Raw genomic sequence first — 26,011 nt, 5'->3', positions numbered from 1 at the left:
GAATGCTGGTTAGAGTCTACTAGAAAACTTTTCTTCACATAAGTAAAATTCACCAAAGAGACCATCTCAGTCATAGATAAATTACTTCTAAGGCTTTATGAATCCAGGATTCCTCTGGAATGTGGATTCTTAAGCCTTTCTCCATACTGCACACAAGTCTGACGTATGAGGGAGCTGGGAAGTGCCATGATCTATAAACATTTCCCATGCCTTCTCTAAACTGTATCTGTGTGATCATGTACCCAGATTCACATAAGTTGTGAAAGACTTCACATGAGTCTAACATAGACTTGAAGGTTGACTCAGATTTTAAAGCTCACTTTTTCTTCATTTTGGGGGAGCTACTTTATGCCACTATCTTACTCCTCCTCTCCAAGCACAATGGATGAGGTGCTTGAAACATCATATCTTATCTCTTAGAAGGAGAGCCCTTTCCTGCAACTGGTGAGATTCTTGGTATTCTTGAACTGAGGGTGCTTGATGTGGCCCTTGTCTGCGAGCCTGGGACCAAAGAAATTATCTACTTTGTTCAGTGTACCAGTGAGCACCGAAACACTCCCATCATCCCAAGACATCCTGGAGAGAAAGTACCAGTCTCTGTCTGTTGCAAGTTACCTTCAGAATAGGCTCCATGTAGGGGCGGATGAGTCGGGGGGCATTGGAGACCAGGTGCCCCAGCATGCGGGCACTCTGTTCCTTGATTCTTCCAATGCCACTGTGCTCCAGCTCTGTCAAAATCTGTAGGGAAGAAAGGCTTACTATGGCAGAGGAAATTCGAGAGGGACTGTGTGTTTGAAGCGAGAATGAGGCGCAGAACTAGAGGAAGGAACCAGAACTCCACTGCGGATCAAGGAGCTGCTAGATACTCCACAAGCAAGGCCATCTCTGCAGGTCACAGAACAGTCCTGGATACAGCAGTGACCGGAGGAAAAACTGTTTGAAACCGGCCCTTTCTCCTTCTGTCACAGTACTCCAAGGTCTCTCAGCCCTCTGCAAAGCATAGCTTTTAACGGTGTAGACAGTCATAGAAGACGGAGAAAACCAACAGGCCTCGCTGTGAGCAGGGTTTTGCAAAAATAAAGAATGAAGGGGGGTGCTTCCCTGGTGGTGCAGTGGTTAAGAATCCGCCTGCCAATGCAGGGGACACGGGTTCGAGCCCTGGTCTGGGAAGATCCCACATGCCGCGGAGCAACTAAGCCCGTGAGCCACAACTACTGAGCCTGCATGCCACAACTACTGAAGCCCACGTGTCTACAGCCAGTGCTCTACAGTAAGAGAAGCCACCGCAATGAGAAGCCCGCGAACCGCAACGAAGAGTAGCCCCCGCTCACTGCAACTAGAGAAAGCCTGCGTGCAGCAATGAAGACCCAACTCAGCCAAAAAATAAAATAAATTATTAATTGAAAAAAAAAAAGAATGAAGGAAGGGCTCTCTGCAAGAAAAATATCTGCAAGAAAAATATCTGTACAGACAGCAAGTCACTCAGAGTGCCTATAAATAATGACAATGGAATCAACATTGAACAGCTGTGATGTGGAAAGAAATACTGATACTCAGTTGTGGTTTCGGGCACCTCTAGATAAACCCAAACAGTTAGGGATCATATCAATAGAATCCCCTTGGACTTTAATGAACAGAGACAACATGTGCGATCCAACCGACACGCTGAAAACACCAGCAAATCAGCACGTTATGCTCCTGGTGACACAGACATAAACAACTTAATATAGACAGACTTCTGGAGAGCTGAAGTTGCCAGAAGGAAATCTCTGCACAGTGGGAAAAGTGAGAAACAAAGCTCGTGTTAACTCAGCTACCCAAAGGAGTCGTCTCCAATTTAATGTTATGTTTTGTCTCACATTATTGATTTAATAATCCTGATTTCCTGGACCCCCTTGGCAGTCTGTCTTCACCTGGTCACAGCATACAGCAGTGAGAGGGGATGGAGAGGGATACTAAGAACAGAAGCATAACTGCAAGAGATGGCTGTCTGCGGGGAAATGGGTACCAGTGAGGAGAGCACAACTCTCCGGGACAGCGCAGGGCCAGATCAAACAGCCCCCAATTTACTCCAGAGCCAAAGAGCGCCGCTGCACCCTAATAACAATACCCAATGCCCACCTTGATGAGCAAGACACCAAGAAAAGGCCAAAGCACATTTAGGCAAGGTCCCTTACCAAGGCATGAAAATGTACAATTCAACTTGGGGAAATCTGTATCAAAGTTTAAAAACAAGAAAAATTATTAAAAATGTTTTCCCAAGCTGTACTTGTTTTATTCATTCCTTTTGCTAATGAAGTGTTTGTAGATTTGCTGCCTTCTGTTAAAACAGAAAAGATAAAATAAAATAAAATTCTGGAGTTTCAAGGGCTAAGTTCAGTACATAGTAAATTCATTTAATGATGCTTCACATTTTCCAGTATCAGAAAAACGGACAGCCTGATAGCTTACTATAAGCTTCTTGAGGACACAGCCCATGCCTGCCTTGTTCACTGGCATGCTTCCAGAACCCAGCAGTATTTGGAACACAGAAGGTGCTCAAAATATCTGTTGTCTGAATGAACGTACTGATATTCTCATTAGGAGATATTTCTCTGTCAAGCTTATTTAGCATGGTTTGAGCAGGCAGGCTCAACAATGATTTCTTTTCCTTTCCCAAACTTTAGCTATTTCAAAAAGACTTAAAAGGATAGGCACTCCTAACACGGGCCAGCAGTTAAGGAATGAACCATTAGGCTAAAAACACAAGTGCCAACATAAGTATAATCTTTTAATTTGTTCACTGATGATATAACTCACAGTCACTTTAATTATGATAGACTGTGAATAAATGACATTTCTTTAGGGTAGAAGTTATACTAATAATTTTCTAGGTTTAAGTTCTTTATACGTTATGAAAAGTCTTTATTTCAAAAGAAACCACGGGGAGGATCACGAAGCAGAGGGTGTGGTGGGGACAGGATGGGGTCGGGGGACAGTAGACGACCGGGTGAGCCACACTGAGACCCAGAAGAGGTGGGTGGAAATAACTCGAGGCGGGAAGGACTGGACTCCGTGCATCGTTCACAAGGCAGCCAGAGAACTTACTCGGCCGGGTGAAGACAAGAACCAGAAGACAGGCTTCAGCAGGAAATGGAAATCCTACCAGCTCTAGCAGCAATGCCAACCCGCATCTACCCGAGGCTCTAGTCCAAGCAGCTTAGCTTGGCATCTCACATTATTTAGGAACGACAGCCAGGGACCACAGACCAGGGGCAAGGATGACGAGAAACAGCACTGGAACCATCCCCGTATTCGGTCTCTGTGCTTGGCCTGGCATCAGCAGAAGCAGGGGCGGAAGGACTGAGAGGTGCTGCGCAGACTGACACCATCTGCGGCAGAGGCAGTGAAGAGGGGCAAGAAACGGACTCGCTGGTGACTTCCCAGGAAAAAGGAAGAGCCATGTGAGAGGTTAGCTTGCGAGTCACGCTGACAAGAGGCTTATGAGGTGATAAGCACTAGAACCGCAATTACCAAGCCGGGAAAACACGTGGGCTCTTGGAGCCAAATGTGGCTTCTACCAGGCATCTCACTCTTTCTCTCCCTTCCTCCTCCTCAACTCTCGTTCCCCAAAGAGCACTCACGACGAACGTGCCTTCCCCGCTACCGCGCGGTGTGACCGTCACATCCTTACCTGGATGAGCATCTTGCGCAGGAAGGGCATGACGAAGGCTGGGTTCATGCTGCTGAGCCGGCCCACGGTGCAGATGGCCAGCTCCCGGATCTCAAACACCTGGTCATTCAGGGCCACAAACAGGGCCTGCAGATTCTCTGCCTGGGCCAGGTGTGCGTCAAAGCGCTCATCCAGGGATGCCAAGACACAGTAGCGGATGTCGGGGTCTGCAAGAGCAATGGAGCCTTTCAGTGCCTCTCCACTCCTCTCCTCCCTCCAGTCCTTTCCCAGTTTCTGCTTCCACTGCCATCAGCCTAGGGGGAGGATTCCAGATACCCTTCTCTCACCAAACCTGTCATTTTTTTCTCTACTCACAGGAGCAAAGATAATAGAATTTTAAAAAATAATTAATTAATTTATTTATTTATTTTTGGCTGCGTTGGGTCTTCGTTGCTGCGCGCGGGCTTTCTCCAGTTTTGGTGAGCGGGGGCTGCTCTTCGTTGCAGTGCGTGGGCTTCTCACTGCGGTGGCTTCTCTTGTTGCAAAGCATGGGCTCTAGGCTCGTGGGCCTCAGTAGTTGTGGCACACGGGCTCAGCAGCTGTGGCTCGCGGGCTCTAGAGAGCAGGCTCAGCAGCTGTGGCGCACGGGCCCAGCAGCTCCGCGGCATGTGGTATCCTCCCGGACCAGAGATCGATCCCATGCCCCCTGCACTGGCAGGCGGATTCTTAACCACTGCGCCACCAGGGAAGTCCAAGATAATAGAATTTAAGGCCGATTATCTTACAGCAATAGGCTGGCGTAGCCAAGCCTAAGGCTTTGCCAGAGAAAATGCTGGACATCAGCTTGTTGAGGCCATGAAAGGAAACTGGCTACTTCCAACTGCCCCAGGCACCTACACTTCCCTAGACTGCCTCCGTCTCAAAGTTTACCAGGATCTGTTATCCCAACCACGAGCAGTTTGCTGAGCACATCCGCCACCACTTGCACTGCGGTCTGGCTAACCACGTGAGCGTGGCCACTGATGAGGTGGACGGAGGGCGTGAGCAGGCGGGAGCAGGTGCGGGCGGCTTCCATGCGGATCTCCTTGTGCTCGCTGTTCAGGAAGTGATCCGCACAGTGGCGGACAAACTGGGTCAGAGAGTGGCCTGGATACAAAGGCAGAGAGAAGACAAAATAAACACTGCTGCTTTGGACAGCAGGTCTGCAACTCGCTAGCTGCATTTTCCATTCCATGGCTACTAATTTAATTTTCAACAAGATACTGAGTAGCAAGATATTGACCCCAAGCTCTTCTCTTAAAAAAGTAACAAATGATCTTCCAATGAGCAGAAAGGCAGAAGGGAGCTGGAAAAGGAGCTGGGAGACATAAAAAAGGCATTTCCTCCCTGCCTCCATCCCAATCCTTTATTTCCTTCAAAAAGTGAATTATTTTGTTTTATTCGGACCCAGCCCTTTATATTCTCAGAGAGTAAAACAAATTTTTGATCAAATTTACCTCATCTATTTTAGTTCCCAGATTTAAATACCAAAAAGAGAGTTTGATATAGGCTGGGTTTAAATATAGCTACTTTCTACTCCTTAGAAATAGATTGGGAGGAGATATGGGGATATATGTATATGTATAGCTGATTCACTTTGTTATACAGCAGAAACTAACACACCATTGTAAAGCAATTATACTCCAATAAAGATGTTAAAAAAAAAAAAAAAAAGAAAAGAAATAGATTATCCTGGGTGTTAATCAGTGTAAATGGAGGAACTGCAACAGGGAAACTACCGATGCTGTAAGTATTCAGACAGCATGTCTACGCTTTTTGTACTTGTTTGTTTCCCTGTAGCCTTAACCAATACCACCTACACAATCTTAAATTTCAAAAGTGTCCATTTTTCTCTCCTGAAACGTATCTCCCTAAGGCATTAATGTGGGTTTATCTGTAGCTTAGAATTCCAAACTGAACTACACAGTACAGCGGTCTTGGAAATCACACCGCCATTGTAACGAAAATACCCCCAAGCCCTGCTTATACATTTTAAAGAATTCAGTGCCATCTCAGCCAACGGGAGGTGACAAGGGGAGGGGACCCATCGCTGCAGCGTTAGCCCCTTGGATCAATGCGCACCTCTCCTCAACACCATCTGCCCCCACCCCCTTTGCCTTTGCCTTTGTATGGGGCAAAGAAACAAACGGTAGGGATTAGCAGTATACGGAAAGACTATAAAAAGACGAGCTGCTGTAGAACCAGCTACCCTGTCTCCAGGACCCCCAGCAAGATCCAGGAATTCTAGGCACCCTCATTCTTTTCTCGAGGTTCCCAGTATCACTGACTATCTTGGCAAGAGCCACTGCAATTTCTTGGTTTTTTTAAAAAAATTTTTAAATTAAATTAAAATTTTTTTTTATACAGCAGGTTCTTATTAGTCATCTATTTTATACACATCAGTGTGTACATGTCAATCCCAATCTCCCAGTTCATCCCACCACCCCCCCCACCCCGCCACTTTCTCCCCTTGGTGTCCATACGTTTGTTCTCTACATCTGTGTCTCTATTTCTGCCCTGCAAACCGGTTCATCTGTACCATCTCAATTTCTTACCTTCAAATTCAAAACTGCCAAGAGTTCGGAGGGCAAGGGTAATGCTGCCCACATCGCTGACCTCAGGGAGGGTCGTGAGGCCAGGGGAAGCCAGCTGATGGGCCAGGCCCTTGGGCATGCCTGGGTGCCGGAGGGGTTTGTGCATAAGGACCAGGGACAGCATCTTCAGGAGTCCATCTTGGATGTCCTTTTTCAGCTGTGGAATCTGACGGCTCAGGTCGTAGAGCACAGCTGTGAGGGCAGGGCTGAGGGAGAGGAAACCAGTCACATAAGGGGCTGGATATATGACATTTGGTCTGTTCTTGGGAAGAAACAACCCTTCTTGTCTAGCAAGGGGATCGGGCCCCATCTCTGCTTAGTCTTTAAGGCAGAAAGGATACAATGAAATAGAATATATATCTTAAACTCTCTTGGCCTGATCCCGTATTTCAAAACAATCTATGATTTTCTGGGTTTTGCCTTGAGAGAACTTGTTTACTGTAATTCAGTCACTATGGAAAACCAAGTCTCAATAAACAATCTGGGAAGCAGATTGAGAGCATGGTCCTTGTTTTATAGATGAAGAGAACAAAAGTGTAGGGAGCTTAAGCAATTTGCCCATCATAATATAAATGATAGCTGCAAACATTAACGGAGCACTTTTTTTTTTTTGGCCACGCCACATGGCTTGTGGGATCTTAGTTCCCCAACCAGGGATTGAATCAAACCCGGGTCCGGGCAGTGAGAGCGCTGAGCCCTAACTACCGAACCGCCAAGAAATCCCCAGTGGTGTATTTTTTATACACACTGCACTGTACTAAGAGTGGCTATTACGTGAACTCCTTCACTTAATCCCCACGACAAACCTAGACCATAGGAACTGCTACTGTACCCACTTTTCAGACTAGAAAGTTGAGGCTCAGAGAAGGTAAATAATTTATTTACGATCACCCAGCTAGACAGTGATGAAACCTGGATTTGAAACTAGCCTATGAGTTTAGTGTGAGCTATTCTACCTATCCAATTTAACATGTAAATAGCCATGCCTCGCTCTTTCAACACAGACCCAGGACTGTGGCTCAAGCCTCATACTACCCGAGCCGGGGACAGCTCAGGTTCCCGGCACCCACCTCAGTCCCACCGCCAGCATGGGCTCCAGCAGCTCCTTGATGTCCTGCTGGATGCCCGGCCCCATCGCTCGGGCCAGCATGCTGATGCAGGTGAACACTGTGGCCTCCACCTGCACTGCCTTCTGTCTCCTGCAGAGAACCAGACAGCGGCTAGTTTAGACATAACGCCATTTTGTGACACCCTACCTCAAAATTACCTTGGGGCAAGGAGGGCAGGTTACCCAGGCGGGGCCACCCCATGTGGGTGTGCAGGTTACCTACTGCACAGTCTAGGGGCCCATCACACTGTAGTCACTGCAGACTTGTATATTTAAAACAAATGACCAGCAGATGGCAGTAAAGTCTCTTGAGGAAGGGGCCCCACTTCAGAATTCACACAAAAGGCACCACGTGGGTTAGTGTGGTGCTGGCCAAGGTCCCTATTTAGGAAGCAAACTGAACAACGTGCACATCAGGGACCACGAGTGCAGGGCACAGCCATCATATGAGAAGAAATTCTTCTCCCTATGAGGAGAATGCTGGGCTTGAAACGGGCGAGGCTTATTAATTCACCAGCACAATCCTCGCTACTAACTCAGGGAACTATGAAGACATAATTCTAATTAACACTGACCCCCTAAGACTTAGAGAAGATACCCTAGCCTCGCCACCTTGCAGGGTGCTGAAGGTCTTTCTCATATTTTATTCACTGGGACGTTTCAAGAGGTAGGATAATGTATCCAACTTCAATGATAAAGAAAAAGGTGACCGTTAGGTCCCCTCAGTTCCAGTCTAGGAACCCTCGCTTTAGTTGTTATCAAAGTCAGACCTTTGAAAGCCAGAGAAAAGAACAAAACTAGGAGATTCCCAGTAAATAATATTGAGAACAGCACTGGTATCTAACATGTTCACAGGTATTCAACCTCCCCAAATATTTACATCCATGTCACTTCATTTGGGAAAGGCTGGAACTCCACTGAGGAAGGGCTATTCATTATATGATCTGCTGGTTAATGACACAGAGAACAGGCTTCAGCTCCATGGAAACTGGGATGGAGCATCCTCCCTCTCCAACCAAAGGGGGTGGAAGGTGAAATCATAATAGAGATGCTTACTTATGGGCAAAGTCCTTAGGAGGCAGGGCTGCTCGGATGATGTCCAGCACACGAGGTAAATAGACCTTAAACTCAGACCTCACAGCCACAGAAAGTAGCCCCAGGGCTTGGAAGGCTGCTGTCCGTTCCTTCTCCTTCTTGACACAGCTTAGGACATGGTTCATGGTATCTTGGAGGTACTGGGTATCTGAGCACAGAAACGACAAAGTGTATATGGCTCAAGGTGAGGGGTGGTCTACATATGAAAGGTCAAAGTTCCTATAAAACACTTAAATTTAAGAATAAATTAAGAGAGCCTGTTGGAAAGATATTAAGAAGAATTTAGAGAATGCACTAACCAAACTCTTTGCTTGATAATCACTCCTCTGATACAGCTTTTAGAAAATATTAGAAATATAAGCTGTTTTTCCTTTAATTAAAAAAAAAAACAAAAAACTTAAAAGTGTCTCCAAAACAATATTGCATTAATTATCCCCATCAGCATTATATTTTGAGGGAAAGATTACATGCTTTTGTTTAAGAAATATATGTTAAACCTTGGTTAAAAACAAAGACAGGATCATCTAAGCTATTTTATATTATCGGGAAATTTAAAGTAATATTGAAAACTGTTTGCAATAAACAGGCTATTCCATTCAGCTTAGGCCTAGAAATCACTTTGCTATCACCTAAAGACTTCTGTTACAGTTATATTTAATAGAACAAGATTTAGTCCGTAATTTGGAAAGCCACATATGTGTTTTCATTAAGTTTACATAAGCCAGTGTGCATGGGTAGGCGATTCTTGGGCAGTTTAAGCTAAAGTGCTACGACTCCTCAGAAGGCTGGTATTTCCTGCCTCTTGCCCTTCTTCCATTTCTTCTCTTCCATCTTTCTGGCCTCAAGTCTGTGCACCAGAAGCACATACAAGCAAGACCACGCATCCAGTGGAAAGTGAGGGGTGTTCAAGGCCACCAGGACCACATTTAGGAGACGGTGAACTAGACTCCCAAACAGCACACATACATCACTGCATTTATGCTATCGAGAAATGTCTTCTCTCACAGCTCACGGTCAAATGCCGTTGAAGCATGCTGGAGCTTGAAAACAGTCAAGAGACCAGGGTGATACAACTCTCAAATCAGAGTGCACCAACGAGAAAAATGGGACCTTTGCAGAGCAGGACAGCGTTTCGGCAGGAAATGAGCTTAAATCAAGAAGGTAATTTCCTTTTCCAGACTTAGCACCCCAAGAGATTAGGAATCTGACATTGCTAGAGATTCCAGCTCAATCCTAGGGGAAGTATTTTTGATATTCCCAAAGCTTGCATCATCAGGAAGTGCAAGCAATGACTTCCAAACTGCAAGCTTTAAAAAAGTGGCACATTCCCAATGAGACTGTACTTATGGAGGCTGCCCAGGCTGAATTTCCAGAACGTATTTTAGTATATTATTTAATAAAACAACAAAAACTCACATCAAAAGAACAAACCTAGGGGCCCCTCTGAGCCTTTGTATCCTGCTGCTAGGCCGTCTTTTGAACTTACTAAGGTAACTGCTTCTACAACATGCCAGACTTTGATCAAATTTGGCCTAGTTATTATTCTCTTTTGAGCCACAGACTTTCAAACCAAGATCATTTAAAGCTCTACTGAATAGGGGCATGTCTGTTCATTAAAAAAGAGAAAAGCTGCTGGGTACCAGGTGAGAAGGATGGAAAACTGAAAAAACATGGGTGATTCTCATTACATCCCTTCTCTCTGGTTCAGCGATTTTATGTGGCTAATTGTCTCATCCTCGCTCAACACGTCCTATTCTCACACCCAGCACATTTAACACCTCACCGGCTGTATTTCTCTGCTTTCATCTGAGCTGGGTGGTGTGAAATGAGTCTGTGCTAGGGAACGGCATCTGCTGAGGGTCAGGCTGGCCTTTCATTTCCCATCCTGCCTCTCACTGGGTCCTGAACGCTTATTAAGCATGCACCATAGTGAAGAGGAAAGAGATGTAGGGCCGGGCTCTCTACACTCAGCTAGGAGGGAGGTGAGACAAGGACACTAAGTATGAACAGGCAACTGGAGTATTATTATAATTTTTACCTTTAGCTTGTTTCTCAAATGGCTTCGAAATAGCTAGGGGAAGCAGGAACAATAATGGTTTCTAGTTCTTGGCGCTTACTCTGTCAGGCACTTAGAGAGGTGCTAGACATTAAAGCAGCTCACCTCGTGAGGCAAGGACTGTCATTCTAATTTGACAAGTCAGGAAGTGGAGGCCCAGGAAGGTCAAATAACCTGCCCCAAACCTCACAGTTAAGAACAGAGGCAAGATTCACCCCAGGTCTGATGACGCCAAAGCCTTTCCACAGCTGGGGGTTGTAACGCAAGAGGAAAAGCACGTTTCTAGCTAGAGTGACCCAGCAAGGCCTCAGGGAGAAGCCAGTGTCTGAGCTGGGCCAGCTTCAAGAGCCAGGAATTCACACCGCCCAGTGGGAACAGGGCAAGAATTCAGGAATTCGGGAACCCACAGTCTATTACCCATGAAACCAGCCTCTGAAGCGTCCAGTCCTTCCTCCCTGTGAGGGGGTGGCAGTCCGGTGCCCACCTCAGGAGCAGACACAGGCCTGTCACCGGATCCTCCCTGCCCCACAGACTGGAGGCTGCACACCACCGAAACCGATACTGCCCTTCGTGTGGTCTCTCAGAAGTCCACTCATGGATGTGTTGGCTTCCACACACGAGAGCTTGCCTGGCTCTAGAAGTGCCTCTCTGCCTGCACATTTGCATTGTTCCTGTGTCTGCTGCCTCAGACATTTACAGAAAACCTGAACTAGATGCCACTGAAGCTGGATAGAGGAAAGAGACCAGAGACTAGCCCCTCAGCAGGCACTGCTTCAAATGAGAAGCAGACATAACTTTCTGGCATCTCGTCTTCTCTGTTTAATTACCCTTGAATGGGTAATGACATGACACGTCCATGGACATCCTCACCTGTGAAGGCAGAAGGTCGGAAGGCAGCCAAGCGGGGCAACAAATTCAGGATTGTCATTTGGATCAGCGAGTTCTTGCTATTCCTGCACTTCAGCACCCACTGGCACACCTGAGACAGGAAGGACACAGGGTTGGCAAAGGAAAGGGAGGCATGGAGCTTGGGAGAAGAGGGAGCGGACCTCCTGCCACTGACCTGATCAAACTTCTCCTCCATCAAGTCTCTGCAGCAGCGACTCTCCACCAGGGTGGACTTCGCTGGGCTGGGCGAAGCCCCGAAGCCCATGAGGCCTTGGTGAGAGCTGTACCCCAGCAGTCCCACCAAGGCGTTTGACTGCTGGGGCTGCATGGCCTGGAAACTGGTGAAGGGGGTGATGTGACGAGGTTTCGTTCCGAAGCCCATGAGATCCTTGCAGTACTTGTCATGTACCAACTGCTGCTGTGTGATTTCTTCCATTTCTTCTCTCAGGCGCTATATACATGGGGGAAAAGTCACCTTTACTTACAAGTGGCATTTGCCTAGGCACCAGGAAGTCTGCCGACAACACGAGCCCAACCCTGAAATGCAACTCTTCCCACAGTGGGCGGCGGCCACTCTTCATCTCTAGGATTCGATTTCCCCAGAACCTTGCAGGGGGCCTGAATCTGTTCTAAATCAGGCAGAAGAGCACCACCTACTGAACAATGAAGAAGCAGCAGGGGTCTGGCCCCCAAGAACCCCCTACTCCACCCTTGGTTTGGGAAAGCTGACTTGCGGATGGCTGTGACAACAGACCTAGGATCTAGCAACGGAGCCTCCTGCGAGGGTGAGGGGCAGCCTCAAGCCAGCAACCTGCTAAGGACGTTCTGCTCTCCCTCTTCTCACCAGAAACCCAGGCAGAGACAACTCAGGCAAGTTAATTTTCTCAGAGTCCTAGGAATTCCATACGAGGCATGGAGTACACTGACTGGCTGAGAACCCCCATCTCTTACCTATTCAAAGGGCTGCTTAATAACTCACTCTCCAGCTTTCCAAATTGAGAAAGATATAAACCAATTAATTTCCAAACTTCTAAACTCTTTCCACAGACATTTTCATTTTTCAGGAAATCTTATCCACTATTCCTGTGAAGGTCACCAGCACTCTTAGGCTGCTAAATCGGATGGTCTGCAGCACCTGATCCAACTTAGTGTTTCCTCCTCCTTGAAACCCTTTCTTCCCTTGGCTCCTTGGACCCTGAGCTTTGCTGGCACCCCACCCCCACCCCTGCTGCTGCTCCTTCTTGGTCTCCCTTGGTTCTTCCTCATCTCCCGACCTCAGGTTCTCAGCCCCCACCTCTCTTCCAACTATCCTAGTTCCCCGGGGGTCCTCATCCAGTCTCACGACTGGAAATAACATCTATATGCCAATGACCTCCCCAATCTGTCTCTCTTGCTCAGATCTCTCCCCAAAGCTACTCAATAACTCCGCTCAGACGCCCAACACGCATCTTAAACTTAACACGTTCAAAATCAAACTCCTGACCTTCTACCCCAGACCTGTTGCTCCCATCTCAGTAGATGGCAACTCTACCCTTCTAGCTGCTCAGGTCCCAAACCTTGACCCTTCTTTTTCTGCTATCGACCTCCAAATCCCAAATTCAGAATTCAGCCCCTCCTTGTACCCCGACAGCTCCCACTACTGCTGAGATGCTGCAGTTCCCCCCCGACTAGACTCCTGGCCTCAGCCCTGGCCCCTCCCGTAATCCATTCCCAGCACAGTCTGTACAGGGGCGTCTGAGACCCTAGGTGACGAGCCCCCTCCCTGCCCCAGGTATTCCCCCAACCCCATCTCCCAGCTCCTCTCACTCAGCTCAGTCGCAACAGCAATCGTGCTCCCTTCATAAAGCAGCACGCTCCTGACACGGGGCCTCATGCTTCCAGGACCAGCGGTCTGGAAGAAAGCCCACCCCCAGATGTCTGTATGGCTTTTTTCTTACCTCCTTCATGGCTGTGCTCAAACGTCATCGTATTTTAAGATGTCACCCCTGACCCATGCTAGCGTCCCCTATTCCTCCTCCCCGCCCTACTCTGCCCTACTCTTCTCCACAGCATTTATCACCAGATGCCACACTGTGTATTTTTACTTATTTGTGTGTTGTCTGCCTCCCTTGCTACAATGTACTGTGTTATTCACTGCTGCCTTATTCTTCTAGCTCTTAGGACACGGTATAGCTGGCCCACAGTAGGTGCTCAATTAGTATTTGTTGAATGAATGAAAAAGTTATGAAATTATAACACCTTACATTTGGATAGTTCTTTATAATTTACAAAGCACCATCACAAGTACTATTTCATTTAAACCTATCAGTTAGGTGATATTGCCCTGTTTTACTGGAAGAAAACAAAGATCCCAGAGCTGTGTGGGGTACAGTGGAAAGTACCACATTATACTTGGGTGGGGAAAACTCTGAGAGTGACCATTTATGGAATGCCCACTAGGCATCAGGTGTTGTGCTAAGCACCTCACATATATTTAGAAACCTCACAGGAGCCCAATGAGGTGGATAAGATCCCCATTAAAACTGAGCAAAATAAGGAGGGAAAGTAATTTACCCAAGTCACACAGTATAGAGAGGAGCGGGGATCCAAAGCCAGACTCGCTGTGCTTCTACACATACTGCAGCACACACTGCTCCCACATCTAGGGCACAGCCATCACCAAATGATCGCTGGGTCTACGAAAGCAGGAAGCCCGGGGGTGAAAGTCCACACCAACTGGCTCCCCACAGGAAGACTCACAGGTGGGGCTCTACCTGCCAGATATACCCTGAATCTGGTGTCAGTGGATTGACCCTGAATCTACTTTTTTTTGTTTGTTTGATTTTCTCCTGTTTTATTTATTTATTTAATTTTTGCTGTGTTGGGTCTTCGTTTCTGTGCGAGGGCTTTCTCTAGTTGCGGCGAGCGGGGGCCTCTCTTCATCGCGGTGCGCGGGCCTCTCACTATCACGGCCTCTCTTGTTGCGGAGCACAGGCTCCAGACGCGCAGGCTCAGCAATTGTGGCTCACGGGCCCAGGTGCTCCGTGGCACGTGGGATCTTCCCAGACCAGAGCTCGAACCCGTGTCCCCTGCATTGGCAGGCAGATTCTCAACCATTGTGCCACCAGGGAAGCCCTGAATCTACTTTTGTGTCTACACTGCCAGTGCCAGTTGAAGCCACCACCACTGCTCGCCCAGGTGACTGCAATTGCCTCCTGGGGCGGCTGTGAGAACAGGACCTCCAGCTACAAGGAGTGTAACCGACCCAGGGCCCCAGCTGCTACTCTGAAATCCATGGCCACCTCTGCGCCAAGGCCACACTTTCCACGAGCTGCTTCTAGCCGACGACGAACACGGTAGGAAGGCTACGGTGGGCCTCCTCTTGACGGCCAGCTCTGGCCTGAGGACCCTGTGATGGCTCCGCACAGCAGACCAGGGTGCTTCCATCCAACTTTTCTTCCCGCTCTTGTTCTCTCAGGGTCAGCTACGCACTGAGGCCTGATGGTTCTCCCAGCCTCTCCCAGCTCCCTCCCCATTTTCTCTCAAAGTTTATTTCCCTAATACAGTCCTTGCACTTTTAAACTCAACTTTGCAGCTGCTTTTTGAGCCAGCACACCTCCTAACTCACCTCCCTGCTTCCCTTCCTGCCTCTCCACAAGCTCTTCCCCACAAGTAGCCAATGACTGTTAAAGATGGATGCCATCACGTCATCCTGTGGACACAGCCCTGTGAGGAGAACGGGAGCCAGTCGGGGCCACGAGCTGTGAGGCCCCCGGTGCGGCCCCTCCCGCCCTCTCCCTTGCTCACGGTGCACCAGCCACACTTCCCTTCTCGCCTGAACTTATCAAACTCTCTTCCACCTCAAAGTCTCTGCCTGGAGCACCACCTCCCTGCCCGCTGCAAGGCTGGTTCCTCCATGTCATGTGGTCTCAGCTCAAACGGCACCAACCTCAGGGAGGGAGTCACCCGCACCCCCGTTACCCACCACCCCATTTCCTCACAGAACTTGCTGCTACCTGAAATGTTCCTATTTGTCTATCTATTGCCTGCTCCCCCCACAAAATGTCAGCTCTTTGAGGACAGGGATCTCGCCTCGTCTCGCTCCCAGAATGGCACGTGAGAAGACTGGACACCCTGAGACGCGCTTCTCACCTCCCCCTCCATGCTGCTGATGCGAACCAGCTCGTTGAGGATCAGTAAGGCTCCGTGGATCCGATCATCGCGATTCATGCCCTTCTCCTTGGCCAAGGTCTCGTCAAACCCTTTCTCTGCTTCCTCAAACGTGTGCTACGGAGAGATACAGAATGCCTAAACTACCCAACGTCCAGAGTTAGAAAGCAGCCCCACCCATCTACATGGGGGGCTCTGAGGTTACCATGCCTGCTGAGGGCCTCGTGCCGGTGTCACCAACAATCCTAACTCACTGAGCTCTCTCGTTTCATTTAGCTTCAACTCTCACAGCAATACCATGAGGGAGATACCACTACCACCCCTATTTAATAGAGAAAAAACAAGAGGCTCAAAGAAGCTAAGTGACTTGTCCAAGGTCACAGAGCGGCCGAGACGAGAACCCAGGTCTCCAATCCCAGGTTCCCATGTTCAGGGCTCTTTTTGCAGGACAAGGCTCCTTAGCAGGTTCACTTGGCAGCGGCAGTCAGCACGGGACTCACGACACTAGAGGAGCACTGGCATCTCTCCAGAGACACCCATATTTCTATACATTAACATCTCTGAAAAAAGATGTCTTGTAATTGTTGATAAGAAGGCAGTGAGTTTAACTGGCACTATAGGCTCACTCTTAGTGGTACAGAAAACAATGGTGTGGCTATCGATCAATCTTTGCTTTTGTGAAAAACAATAAAATAACTACTGATTCATACTGAGCTTAAAAAACCATGGGAGACCAAAGCAGACAGGCTACTTGCTCTATGGCAAGGGGCCTGCTGCTGCCCTGTAGGCCCGGTGATACTCTACGCAAACGTGCTCTGCTGGAGGTTGGGATGGAACCATCTCCTCACCCGGTACCACTGTGGCTTCTGCATCTCCTTCGGCTCCCGCTGGGTGGTGAGGATCAGACAGGCACGAAGGGCGGCAACAGCTCCCTCACGGATGGCCTGTTTGGGGTCCCACACGGCCACAAAAATATTGTCAAAGAAGGGCTGCACTTGCTGGAAGAAGAAGGTGGGGACGCTGATGGCCAGCTCACGAAGAACCAGGACCTGGGAGAAAAGGCACAGAGAACTTTCATCTGGGTCAGAGTCTTGTTCTCTCAGGGACACAGCCTCCTGTCATCCTAGAGCCTACATACACTAGGAAGAGAGCACACTTGCCCACTCTTCTAGCTCAGAAATTCTGGGGACCTAGGAAGGAGAGTGAAATTGATCAAACATCTCAGTGTTCATTATCCTAGGGTGTTTAGAAGCAGAATGCTTGTAATGTTAGAACACAAGTTCTGAAAGTGCAGACGTATTTAATGCTTTGCACACTGCTCTACTGATAGCCTAGAATGTGCCCGAAATACAGCAGGCATTCAATAAACATTGTATTGAATGAATGAATAATCCTGTTTAATATGTAATCTTGCTATTATTTTCATCTGACCCTAGAAAAACTGAAGGTTCGGAGGCTGCCCCAAGTTACAGAGTTAGGAAGTAGCACCAGGGTCCATGTGTGGGCCCCTCACCCAGGCAGGCTCCCTCCGTGTGGTGCTGTCCCCGAAAGAGGGAACCGACTGGAAAGGATCCAACTGAAGCTTCTGATCTCCATCACATTCATTCCTAGATTCTCTCTCTTAAGGACAGACTCTCCCCCATCTCACAGCCTGGATTCCTAGCCCATCAAACCAGCCTGTTTCAGGGATGAGCCTCAGAAAGCAATGAGTATGTGCGTCTAGAAGAAGAGGATAAGAAGCCACCACTTTCTCAAGTGAAGAACAGCCAACGGGAAAGAGGAAGTCTGGACTACGTACCGACCGATCAATAAATGACTAAAAAATAAACTGGAAAGGCCTGGGAGGAGGCAGGCCAACTCTCCCAGCACGGAGAGTGAGTCCCTCCCTGCTCCTCTCTTCAGCCCAGTACTCCCATTTTCCCACGGGATATGGAGGGACCTTGACAGAGGGATCCTGCAGATAGCGCGGTTGTCTGGGGGCTTTGTAAGCCTCTTGGCTTGTGGCTTCTTCTCTTCCCTACGGCTGAGGGGATGCCTTCTGCCTGGGAGGCATTTTTGATTCTGGAAAACTGGAGGTCAGGACAAGCACTGCACATAGGGCTGCCTCTCAAGCAACAAAAGAGAACATTAAGCCTCCTCTTCAGGTACGGAGCTCAGGGTGAAGAGAGAAAGGGATTCAGGACAGAACCGAGGGCCACCAAGAAGCCCAGTGCCTTGGCCTGGAGCACCCCGCTCATTCTTTGCCTTTCAGGGACCTGAGCACATCGCGTGAAGGACCCCGACGTGGAGCCACCACTCGCCACGCACTCACAGCCGCGTGTCTCCGGCCCTCGTTGCGGTCAGCACCCAGCCATTCCAAGGCTCGCTTCACCTCAAACTCCACATACTCCGCGGTAAAAGTGTCCCCTGCCATGGCGAGGCGACCGATGGCCTTGGATGCCATTTCCATGACAACTGGGTCATTGGAGGGGAGGAGGTTCCGAAGGTAGTTAGCAAATCTTCCGATTCGGGTGGCGTTCCCACCTTCCACTCCTATGAGGCTGGCTGGAAAAGAGAGGAAAGCAAAAGGTGAGGAAGGGCACATGCTGTCCAGGAAAGTATGCCGCCTTCAGAGGAAAGCTAGCCAGTGACCCCCTTCCTTTTACTTTAAGTACAGACTGCAATTTCCAGACAGTAAGGATGCAAATAATTTTCATTTTAACCAACAGATTTCATATTTGTGCCAGAACTACTTATATAAAGCAAAATAACCTCACTTTAGTATACATAATTTGTTTTCCCAAGAAAAAAAGGAAAACAAACTGGGACTGAATAATAGTTCACAGGACGGAAGACCAGTCCCTGGAGGTTGAAAATTACCTGCCTTTCATTCACTGCACCCCAACTCTACTTTTCTATTCGTAAGCCCCACTATGCCAAACTTTGCTCTACAGAGAAACCAGAGCCTGCATTTCTGCAGTGGAAAGAAAGCAGGCTTCTAGTTTCAGTTCAGGCACACTGGCCCTAGAAAAGTCGCTTAACAGTTCTGAGATTCCATATCTGAAAAAACCTGCTTTGTCGACGTCCCAGGACTATTGCTAGAATTAATAGCTGGATAAGTATACTGAAAGCCACAAGGCTCCTTAAAATTCATTAAACAAATGTGAACTAAGTGTCCAGTAAGAAGCAGACCCAGGGTGCAGTAGACACAAAGCTGAAGAGTCCTTTATTCCCAGTTCTCACCTTACCAGAAACTCTGTCCTTACCTATGGCCAAGATGCCACCTTTCCTCTCATTGGCATCTGAGCTGGAAACCAGTTCAAAAATGTGATGGTTCAGCTGATCATAGAAGCGAGTAGACTCTTCTTGACTCATCTACAAAAGAAGATGTACTCAGAACAGTTTCTAATGTCTCCCTGGTGGTGGGGTGGCTTCCAAAAACTAGGACCTGAGAGGTAGCCAGGAGGTACAGTTCCAGCCAAAGATGACATGGCCACTGTCTATTTCTATAGTTTTAAACTGAAGAGCAATTCATCGGTGTATTTAACAAATACTTATCGAGTATCTACTCCTCTGCAGGCCACGTCCCGTCCTAGATTCTACCTAGTACCAAAGGTATAAGAATAAACAAGACATTGTCCCTGACCTCAAGTCTGGTCTCTATTTAGAAAGCCCCAGGACTTCCCTGGTGGCACAGTGGTTAATAATCCGCCTGCCAATGCAGGGGACATGGGTTCCAGCCCTGGTCCGGGAAGATCCCACATGCCACGCAGCAACTAAGCCTGCGAGCCACAACTACTGAGCCTGCGTGCCTAGACCCTGAGCTCTGCAACAAGAGAAGCCAAGGCAATGAGAAGACCGCGCGCCGCAAGGAAGAGCAGCCCCTGCACAACGCAAGTAGAGAAAGCCTGCACACAGCAATGAAGACACAACACAGCCAAAAATAAAAATAAATAAATAAATAAAAATTAAGGGGGGAAAAAAAAAGAAAGAAAGAAAGCCCCAAGCAGCCAACTTGTCAAACCCATCCCAACCACTGTTATCAGGCAGAAAGAGTGGAAAGTCTGGAATGTGGCATGAAAAAGAAAAAAAAATGAAAAGAAGCAGCCGACTCCTAAAATATCACAATACAGGAAATGCCACAGAAATGTGTAACTGCAAAGGAACCTGCCCATTCTACAGACATGAGAAATCGGTGCCTTTCTAAAATGGAATCTCTGCATTTTCCGAATCCTCACTTAGCTGTCAAGAGGCATCTAAACCAGGGGTGGTATATGTAACCCCAACACTCCATGATGAACGGCCCCGAACCACAGCAATCCCAACCTCTCGGAGCTCCATGGTGACATAGTGCTGGAGCTCCTTGGCGGCTTTGGCCCTGGTCTCCTCATTCCGGCTCTTCAGGCCGCTGGCAAACTGCTGCAGGACGCTCACATTGCTGGATGCGGTGGTAGCTGTGGCAGCGGCAGCAGGGCCGGTTCCAAGCATCTTGCCCTGAGGTTCTTCGGAGAGAAGCTTCCTTTAATATTCTGAATAACAAACCATGGCGATGAACTCATTTATGGCCCCAGCTCCTCAACACAGATCTTCACCCTATCCACGTCAGGCTGGGGATCCTAAAAAGGTTGGGACACCTCACTGAAAAACATGCAGAGAGCCTCGATTCATTCAACAATGACTGATGTTTAAAAGAGGCAGCATAGGAGAGAGGGTCAAATTATGGGCTGTGCTGCCAGGCTACCTGGGTGTGAATCCAGTCCAAAATTATATACCTTGAGGAAAGATACTTAAAATGTCTTAGTTTCCTAAACTGTAATAAGAGGATAACAGTACCTAACTCATAGGATTGATGTGAGGATTAAATGAGTTAACACACTAAACAGTTAAAAAGTGCTTAAAACAGTGCCAGGCACACAGTGAGTTCTTAATAGTTGTTAGCTATGATTATCATTATGACTACTATGTACATGGCACAGAGTGAGGTACTAGAGGTGGGGAGGTAGAGAAAAAATAAAGCATGCCTAAGACTGTCTTTTTCCTCCAGCAGTTCAATTTAAAGAGGGAAATTGATTATTATTCTGTAGCAGCAGTGCCCAATAGAAATACAAGCCACAAATGTAAAATAACTTTAAATTTCCTTGTAGCCATATCGAAAAGGTAAAAAGAAACAGGCAAAATACATTTTATTTAATCCAATACATCCCAAATATCATTTCAACATGTAATCAATATAAAAATTATTGATATATTTTTCTATTCTCTTTTTTGTACTGAGTCTCCAAAATCTACTGTGTATTTTACACTTAGGGTAATCTCAACTTGGACCAATCACATTTCAAGTGCTCTAAGCCACATGTGGCTGATGGTTATTGTATATAACAGCGCAGTTCTATAGAACATTAGGACTTGGAATGTGCTCTAAAAGAGACTGATTCGTTCCTGAGATCACTCGTTCATTCTTCAGTTATGCCCTGTCCCTTCCCTCAATAAGCTTACAGTCTAGGGGGAAATACAAATAATCAGGCGACCACAATAAAGTGGCCATGATAGTGCTCTGGCAGACTGCTATGTCAGTAACATATGCACCTATCCTAGGTATGTCCAGATTATATTAGAAAATCAAATTTTCAAAACTTCTTATTTTTCAAATAATTTGTGAAATGCAGAGGAAAAAACCAAAACAAAACAGGAAATAATTGGTTCTGAAAAGCTTTTAAATACTCCAGTGCCGAGAAGAGTGCAGAAGGAAGTGTCAGCCTTCAGGGGAGAGGAAACCCAAGGACTCCAGATGAGAAAACCACAGAGTGTGTGCGCTCGGCTGGGGGAGGGAGGCTAGCAAGGAATTTCCAGTCTCAGGAACGAACCAGCAGATCTTTATAAGGTCTAAGGCCCACAGGCCATCTGCTCCAGGGAGAATTCAATTAAAATACTAGAAGTTAAATATCCGAAGGGTCTTGGCGAGGGCTTACAGAAGTTAAAGTCAGGTGGCCGAAACTAGGGATGGGGGCGGGGGAAGCAGAGAGGATGAAACTCTGGGATGGAACCGAGCTCAGCTCCGGGGAATGGGTCCTTGAGAGGCCTCCACGGTGGAGCGCAAGGGGCTGACACTGACGTTGGTCCTCTTTGAGGACAATTTGTAGGGGGCTCTGAAGAAGGGGCGACTGATGGGCAAGGAGCCCCAGCAATACAGGAGCTGATGGGCCGGCCTTCGTGGCGCCAGAGACGCACAGCAGGCTAAAGGACTCGGGGGTTTCCTGCGGGTCCGGGAGGAGGTGGGCGTTGCCTCGGGGGTGCGGGTCCAGGGCTCAGGCGGCGCCCAACTCCGTGGGGGCCAGTACTGAGGGGACCTCACGTCCCAGACGGACGACTTCCCGGGGTCCCCCCACGGACCAGGTTGACCGTGGGTCTGGAAATTCCGCCGCCTTGGAGGGGTCGGTGCCAGGTCCCAGACTCACCGCGCGGCTTCGGCCAAGGCCTCAGCTGCCGTCGCCAGCGCCGGTACCGCCGCTTCAGGACCCCGACCCCACCACCCGCCTTCCCCGCTGTCCTCTAAGCCGGGCGGGAGGGAAGGCGGGCTCCCAGCCCTAAGGACCAATCGACGGGCGTAAGAGGAAGATGGACTGGAACACCGGCCAATAGTCATTAAGGAGAAGTGAGGCTTCGGGACCCGGCTTCTCAAGGGGGCGGGGACTGTTCAAATAGACAAACCCGGTGGCCAGTGGCAGGTGAAAGGAGGCTTAGGTCCACTCGGGAGAACCAATCGGTCGTGAGTTGACTTCAGTCACTTCCACGCACACATCCGGTGCATCGCTACTATAAGTCCCCTCTGCACCTGGGCTGTGGAGGTGTGCATTCCGCTGTCTGGGTCCGTGGAATGGAACCACTAGGCGGTAAGCGGAGGTTCGCGACCCCGCCGGGTTTAATTTTCGAGACCAGAGTGTGAGCGATGCCAGCGCCTTGTAATTACTGGAGCAAAAGAAGTGGAATTTTCGGACTAGCGCTACTTGTGCATCCGTGATTTCTCTTTTGTGAAATGTAATACGCATTTGAAAGCGCTTTTAGATTTCCCCACTTTTCCAAAATTATCTAGCTCACAAGATCATTCGCGAGAAACCGTAGACAAGTTTTAGCTAAATAAGCTGCTCGTAAACAAATAATTTCCAAGTAGTATCATTTAAAAAACATCCTTTCGAAAATCAATAGCAAAAATGGAATTTGACTACATTTCTTTTTTTAAAAATCACGGTCTGTTTATTATAGAAAACATTGAAAATTCCTAAATACCTCACAATAGGAGTCCGATTAAATAAAATATAGTAATTTATATTAAGGAAAATGTAGGTAGCCATTAATAATCGTAATGTAGATGAATATTTGCTAAGAAGGAAAAGGGTTCACAATTATACCATGTAAGTATAATATAACCTATTAAAAATTTATGTTTCTTATGTGTCTATGTTCACATGGGGAAAATATACAACTAAGGTGTAATGGAATTTGGGGAAGGCATATTTTTCCTTTACACATTACCATCATTTACTTTTTTACTTTAATTAAATAAAAAGTGTTTGTTGAAGAGGTGTAAGTTTCCAGAAGTACTAAATTACCAAATAAAAGAGGTTTGGTAATATTCTGTGGCTAAAAAACGCTTTGGCATATTTAAGAGAAAAAGAAGTTGTGACTACTTTTTTTTTTTTTTGATGTGGACCATTTTTAAAGTCTTTATTGAATTTGTTACAATATTGCTTCTGTTTTATGTTTTGTTTTTTTTGGCCATGAGGCATGTGGGATCTTAGCTCCCTGAGGGGATGAAACCCACACCCCCTGCATTGGAGGGTGAAGCCTTAACCACTGGACCGCCAGGGAAGTCCCATGACTACTTCTTTAGGTTTAGAATCTTTACATTGATTCTTCTGTGAAATAATTGTTCCTCTGAATTTCACATTTTTCACTTGTTTTCAACATCTCTATATTTAGTCGTTAAACATTTCTGAATATGTAATACACTAACTGTTCAAATCTCAAAATAATTAAAAATTATGCGTATCATTATAAGTCTTGCTCCACCCCTGACCCTTCACTACTTATTTTCTTAGTTCTTATGTATCCCTAGATTTTACATTTTTTACATTTCTATGTAAATAAAAGACAAATATAAATATATATTCTTATTTCCCTCTTTTGTTATGCTATACACACTGTTCTGTACTTTTTAAAATTCTAGGATACCTTGGCTTCCCTGGTGGCGCAGTGGTTAAGAATCCGCCTGCCAATGCAGGGGACATGGGTTCAAGCCCTGGTCCGCGAAAAACCCCATATGCCGCGGGGCAACTAAGCCCGTGCGCCACAGCTACTGAGCCTGCGCTCTAGAGCCCGCGAGCCACAGCTACTGAAGCCCGCGTGCTGCAACTACTGAAGCCCACGTGCCTAGAGCCTGTGCTCTGCAGCAAGAGAAGCCGCCGCAATGAGAAGCCCACGCTCGCCGAAACTAGAGGAAGCCCGCGCGCAGCAACGAAGACCCAATGCAGCCAAAAGAAATAAATTAAATAAATAAATTTCTTTTAAAAAAAAATTCTAGGATATCTTAGAGATCTTTCTTAGTGTACAGAAGGCTTCCTTGTTCTTTTGTTATTCTTATAGCTGCATAGTGTTCCATCACATGGATATATCATAATTTATATTTCCATTTCTCGGTTGATGGACACGTGTTATTTTCAAATTCATGCTATTACTAATGATGCTGCAATGAATGCCTTCGTAGATATATAATTTTATTCCCTGGCAGCTATACAAAATAGTACCAGAAATGTGATTATAGGGTCAGAGGGTAAATGCATGTGTAATTCGATGGATATTGTCAAATTCATCTCTCTAAGGGAGGTATCAATTTTCATTTCCACAAGCAATATATGAGGTTTTGTCTCCCTAAGACGTGGTATGGCCCTGTTTTCTAATTAACAATCAAAGATGGTTTTATAGCAATAGTAATCAGTGCATTTATAGGTCTCTTTGCAGTTTACAAAGAGCTTTCTTGTCCATTATGTTAAAATAATAACTAATATTTATTGAGCACTTACAAGCTATCAGGCGTTTTGGCGGACATTATAGAGTAGTGGTTAAAAGCATCTTGGAGTCAAAACTAACCGAATCTGAAACTTAGCTCCAACATTTACTGACTATATGAGAAAGCACTTATGTACCTATTTCCTTATTTACAAAACTAGAAGGAGGGGTTTCCCTGGCGGCGCAGTGGTTGAGAATCTGCCTGCCAATGCAGGGAACACGGGTTCGAGCCCTGGTCTGGGAAGATCCCACATGCCGTGGAGCAACTAGGCCCGTGAGGCACAACTACTGAGCCTGCGCGTCTGGAGCCTGTGCTCCGCAACAAGAGGCCGCGATAGTGCGAGGCCCGCGCAACGCGATGAAGAGTGGCCCCCGCTTGCCGCAACTAGAGAAAGCCCTCGCACAGAAACAAAGACCCAACACAGCCAAAAAACAAAAACAAAAACAAAAAAAGACTAGAAGGATTACAGTGTACCTACTTCGGTAGGTGGTACTGTGTGGGTTAAATGCTAATACATGTAAAGTACCCAAAACACTGTATGACACATATGAACAGTCAGTAAATGCTGTCACTGCTGTTCCTGAACATCTCTATGAATGAGGCAGTCATATTGTTCCCACTTTGTATAGGAGTAATCTGATGTCCAGAGGAATTGGGTCATACAGTTGGTAAGTGGTAGAGCCAGGATTTGAACATATCTGCTTCTTCCTCTTGTCTGATTCGACAGCATTGGATATTCAGGTTTGGCCAGCATTGCAAGTATGTGCTGGGTGGTGGAGCTGTAAATGTTTAACAACCAGCTGGGAAGGGAGGGCGGCATGTATGTATATACTGGGCTCCCTTCATGATGTGTGACCTGTGAGGTCAGAATGCTCTGTCTTGAAATTCTTAATGATATTTGAACAAGAGGTCCTGCATTTTTATTTTGCACTGGGCACCAAAATCATGTAGTCAGTCCTGTGTCCATATATGTTATATGTGTATTATAACGTTCACTAATATGAAGAATGTGTAGCACAAAACTTACAAATAATAATAAAATACACAATACTCTTTATTATAAATTCCATATAGCCAGTTGATTCTAACAGTATGCTTTCTTTGATACTGTGTAGCCTCCCTATGGTTGCATTGACCAATGAGTGTAGTTCCAACATGACTGTTGGTTGATATTATCTTTTCTAAAAAAAAATATATATATATATATATTTTAAAATATTTATTTAAGTTGTGCTGGGTCTTAGTTGCGGCTCGTGGGATCCTCATTGTGGCATGTGGGATGTTTAGTTACGGCATGAGAACCCTTAGTTGCAGCATGCATGCAGGATCTAGTTCCCTGAACAGGGGTCAAACCCGGGTCCCCTGCATTGGGAGCGCGGAGTCTTAC

At 47.0% G+C, this 26,011-nt stretch overlaps 1 protein-coding gene across 5 annotated transcripts in view; it reads right to left on the bottom strand.

The window, feature by feature from the left end:
• The window catches only part of MTOR (mechanistic target of rapamycin kinase), a 126,187-nt gene extending 104,046 nt beyond the window's left edge, over positions 1 to 22,141 (bottom strand). For 2 of the 5 annotated variants that reach the window (XM_082414044.1, XM_082414047.1), the window contains exons 1-14: positions 22,016 to 22,141; positions 19,887 to 20,176; positions 18,827 to 18,935; positions 17,893 to 18,125; positions 16,430 to 16,630; positions 15,564 to 15,698; positions 11,608 to 11,883; positions 11,415 to 11,523; positions 8,450 to 8,636; positions 7,356 to 7,484; positions 6,247 to 6,491; positions 4,583 to 4,798; positions 3,674 to 3,879; positions 616 to 738 (exon numbers count right to left, since the gene is read on the bottom strand). In XM_082414044.1, the coding sequence (XP_082270170.1) occupies positions 616 to 738; positions 3,674 to 3,879; positions 4,583 to 4,798; positions 6,247 to 6,491; positions 7,356 to 7,484; positions 8,450 to 8,636; positions 11,415 to 11,523; positions 11,608 to 11,883; positions 15,564 to 15,698; positions 16,430 to 16,630; positions 17,893 to 18,125; positions 18,827 to 18,935; positions 19,887 to 20,048 (2,331 nt within the window). In that variant the 5' untranslated portion in view covers positions 20,049 to 20,176; positions 22,016 to 22,141. The remainder of the gene's footprint in view (positions 1 to 615; positions 739 to 3,673; positions 3,880 to 4,582; positions 4,799 to 6,246; positions 6,492 to 7,355; positions 7,485 to 8,449; positions 8,637 to 11,414; positions 11,524 to 11,607; positions 11,884 to 15,563; positions 15,699 to 16,429; positions 16,631 to 17,892; positions 18,126 to 18,826; positions 18,936 to 19,886; positions 20,177 to 22,015) is intronic. The other 3 variants (XM_082414045.1, XM_082414048.1, XM_082414046.1) reach the window with 3 other exon arrangements.
• Between the last annotated feature and the right edge of the window lie 3,870 nt (positions 22,142 to 26,011).

Source organism: Balaenoptera physalus (genome assembly GCF_965194825.1).
Source record: "Balaenoptera physalus genome assembly, chromosome: 1".
Lineage (NCBI taxonomy): Eukaryota > Metazoa > Chordata > Mammalia > Artiodactyla > Balaenopteridae > Balaenoptera > Balaenoptera physalus.
Note: the sequence above shows the minus strand (reverse complement) of the source record. Positions and strands in the feature narration are given on the sequence as shown.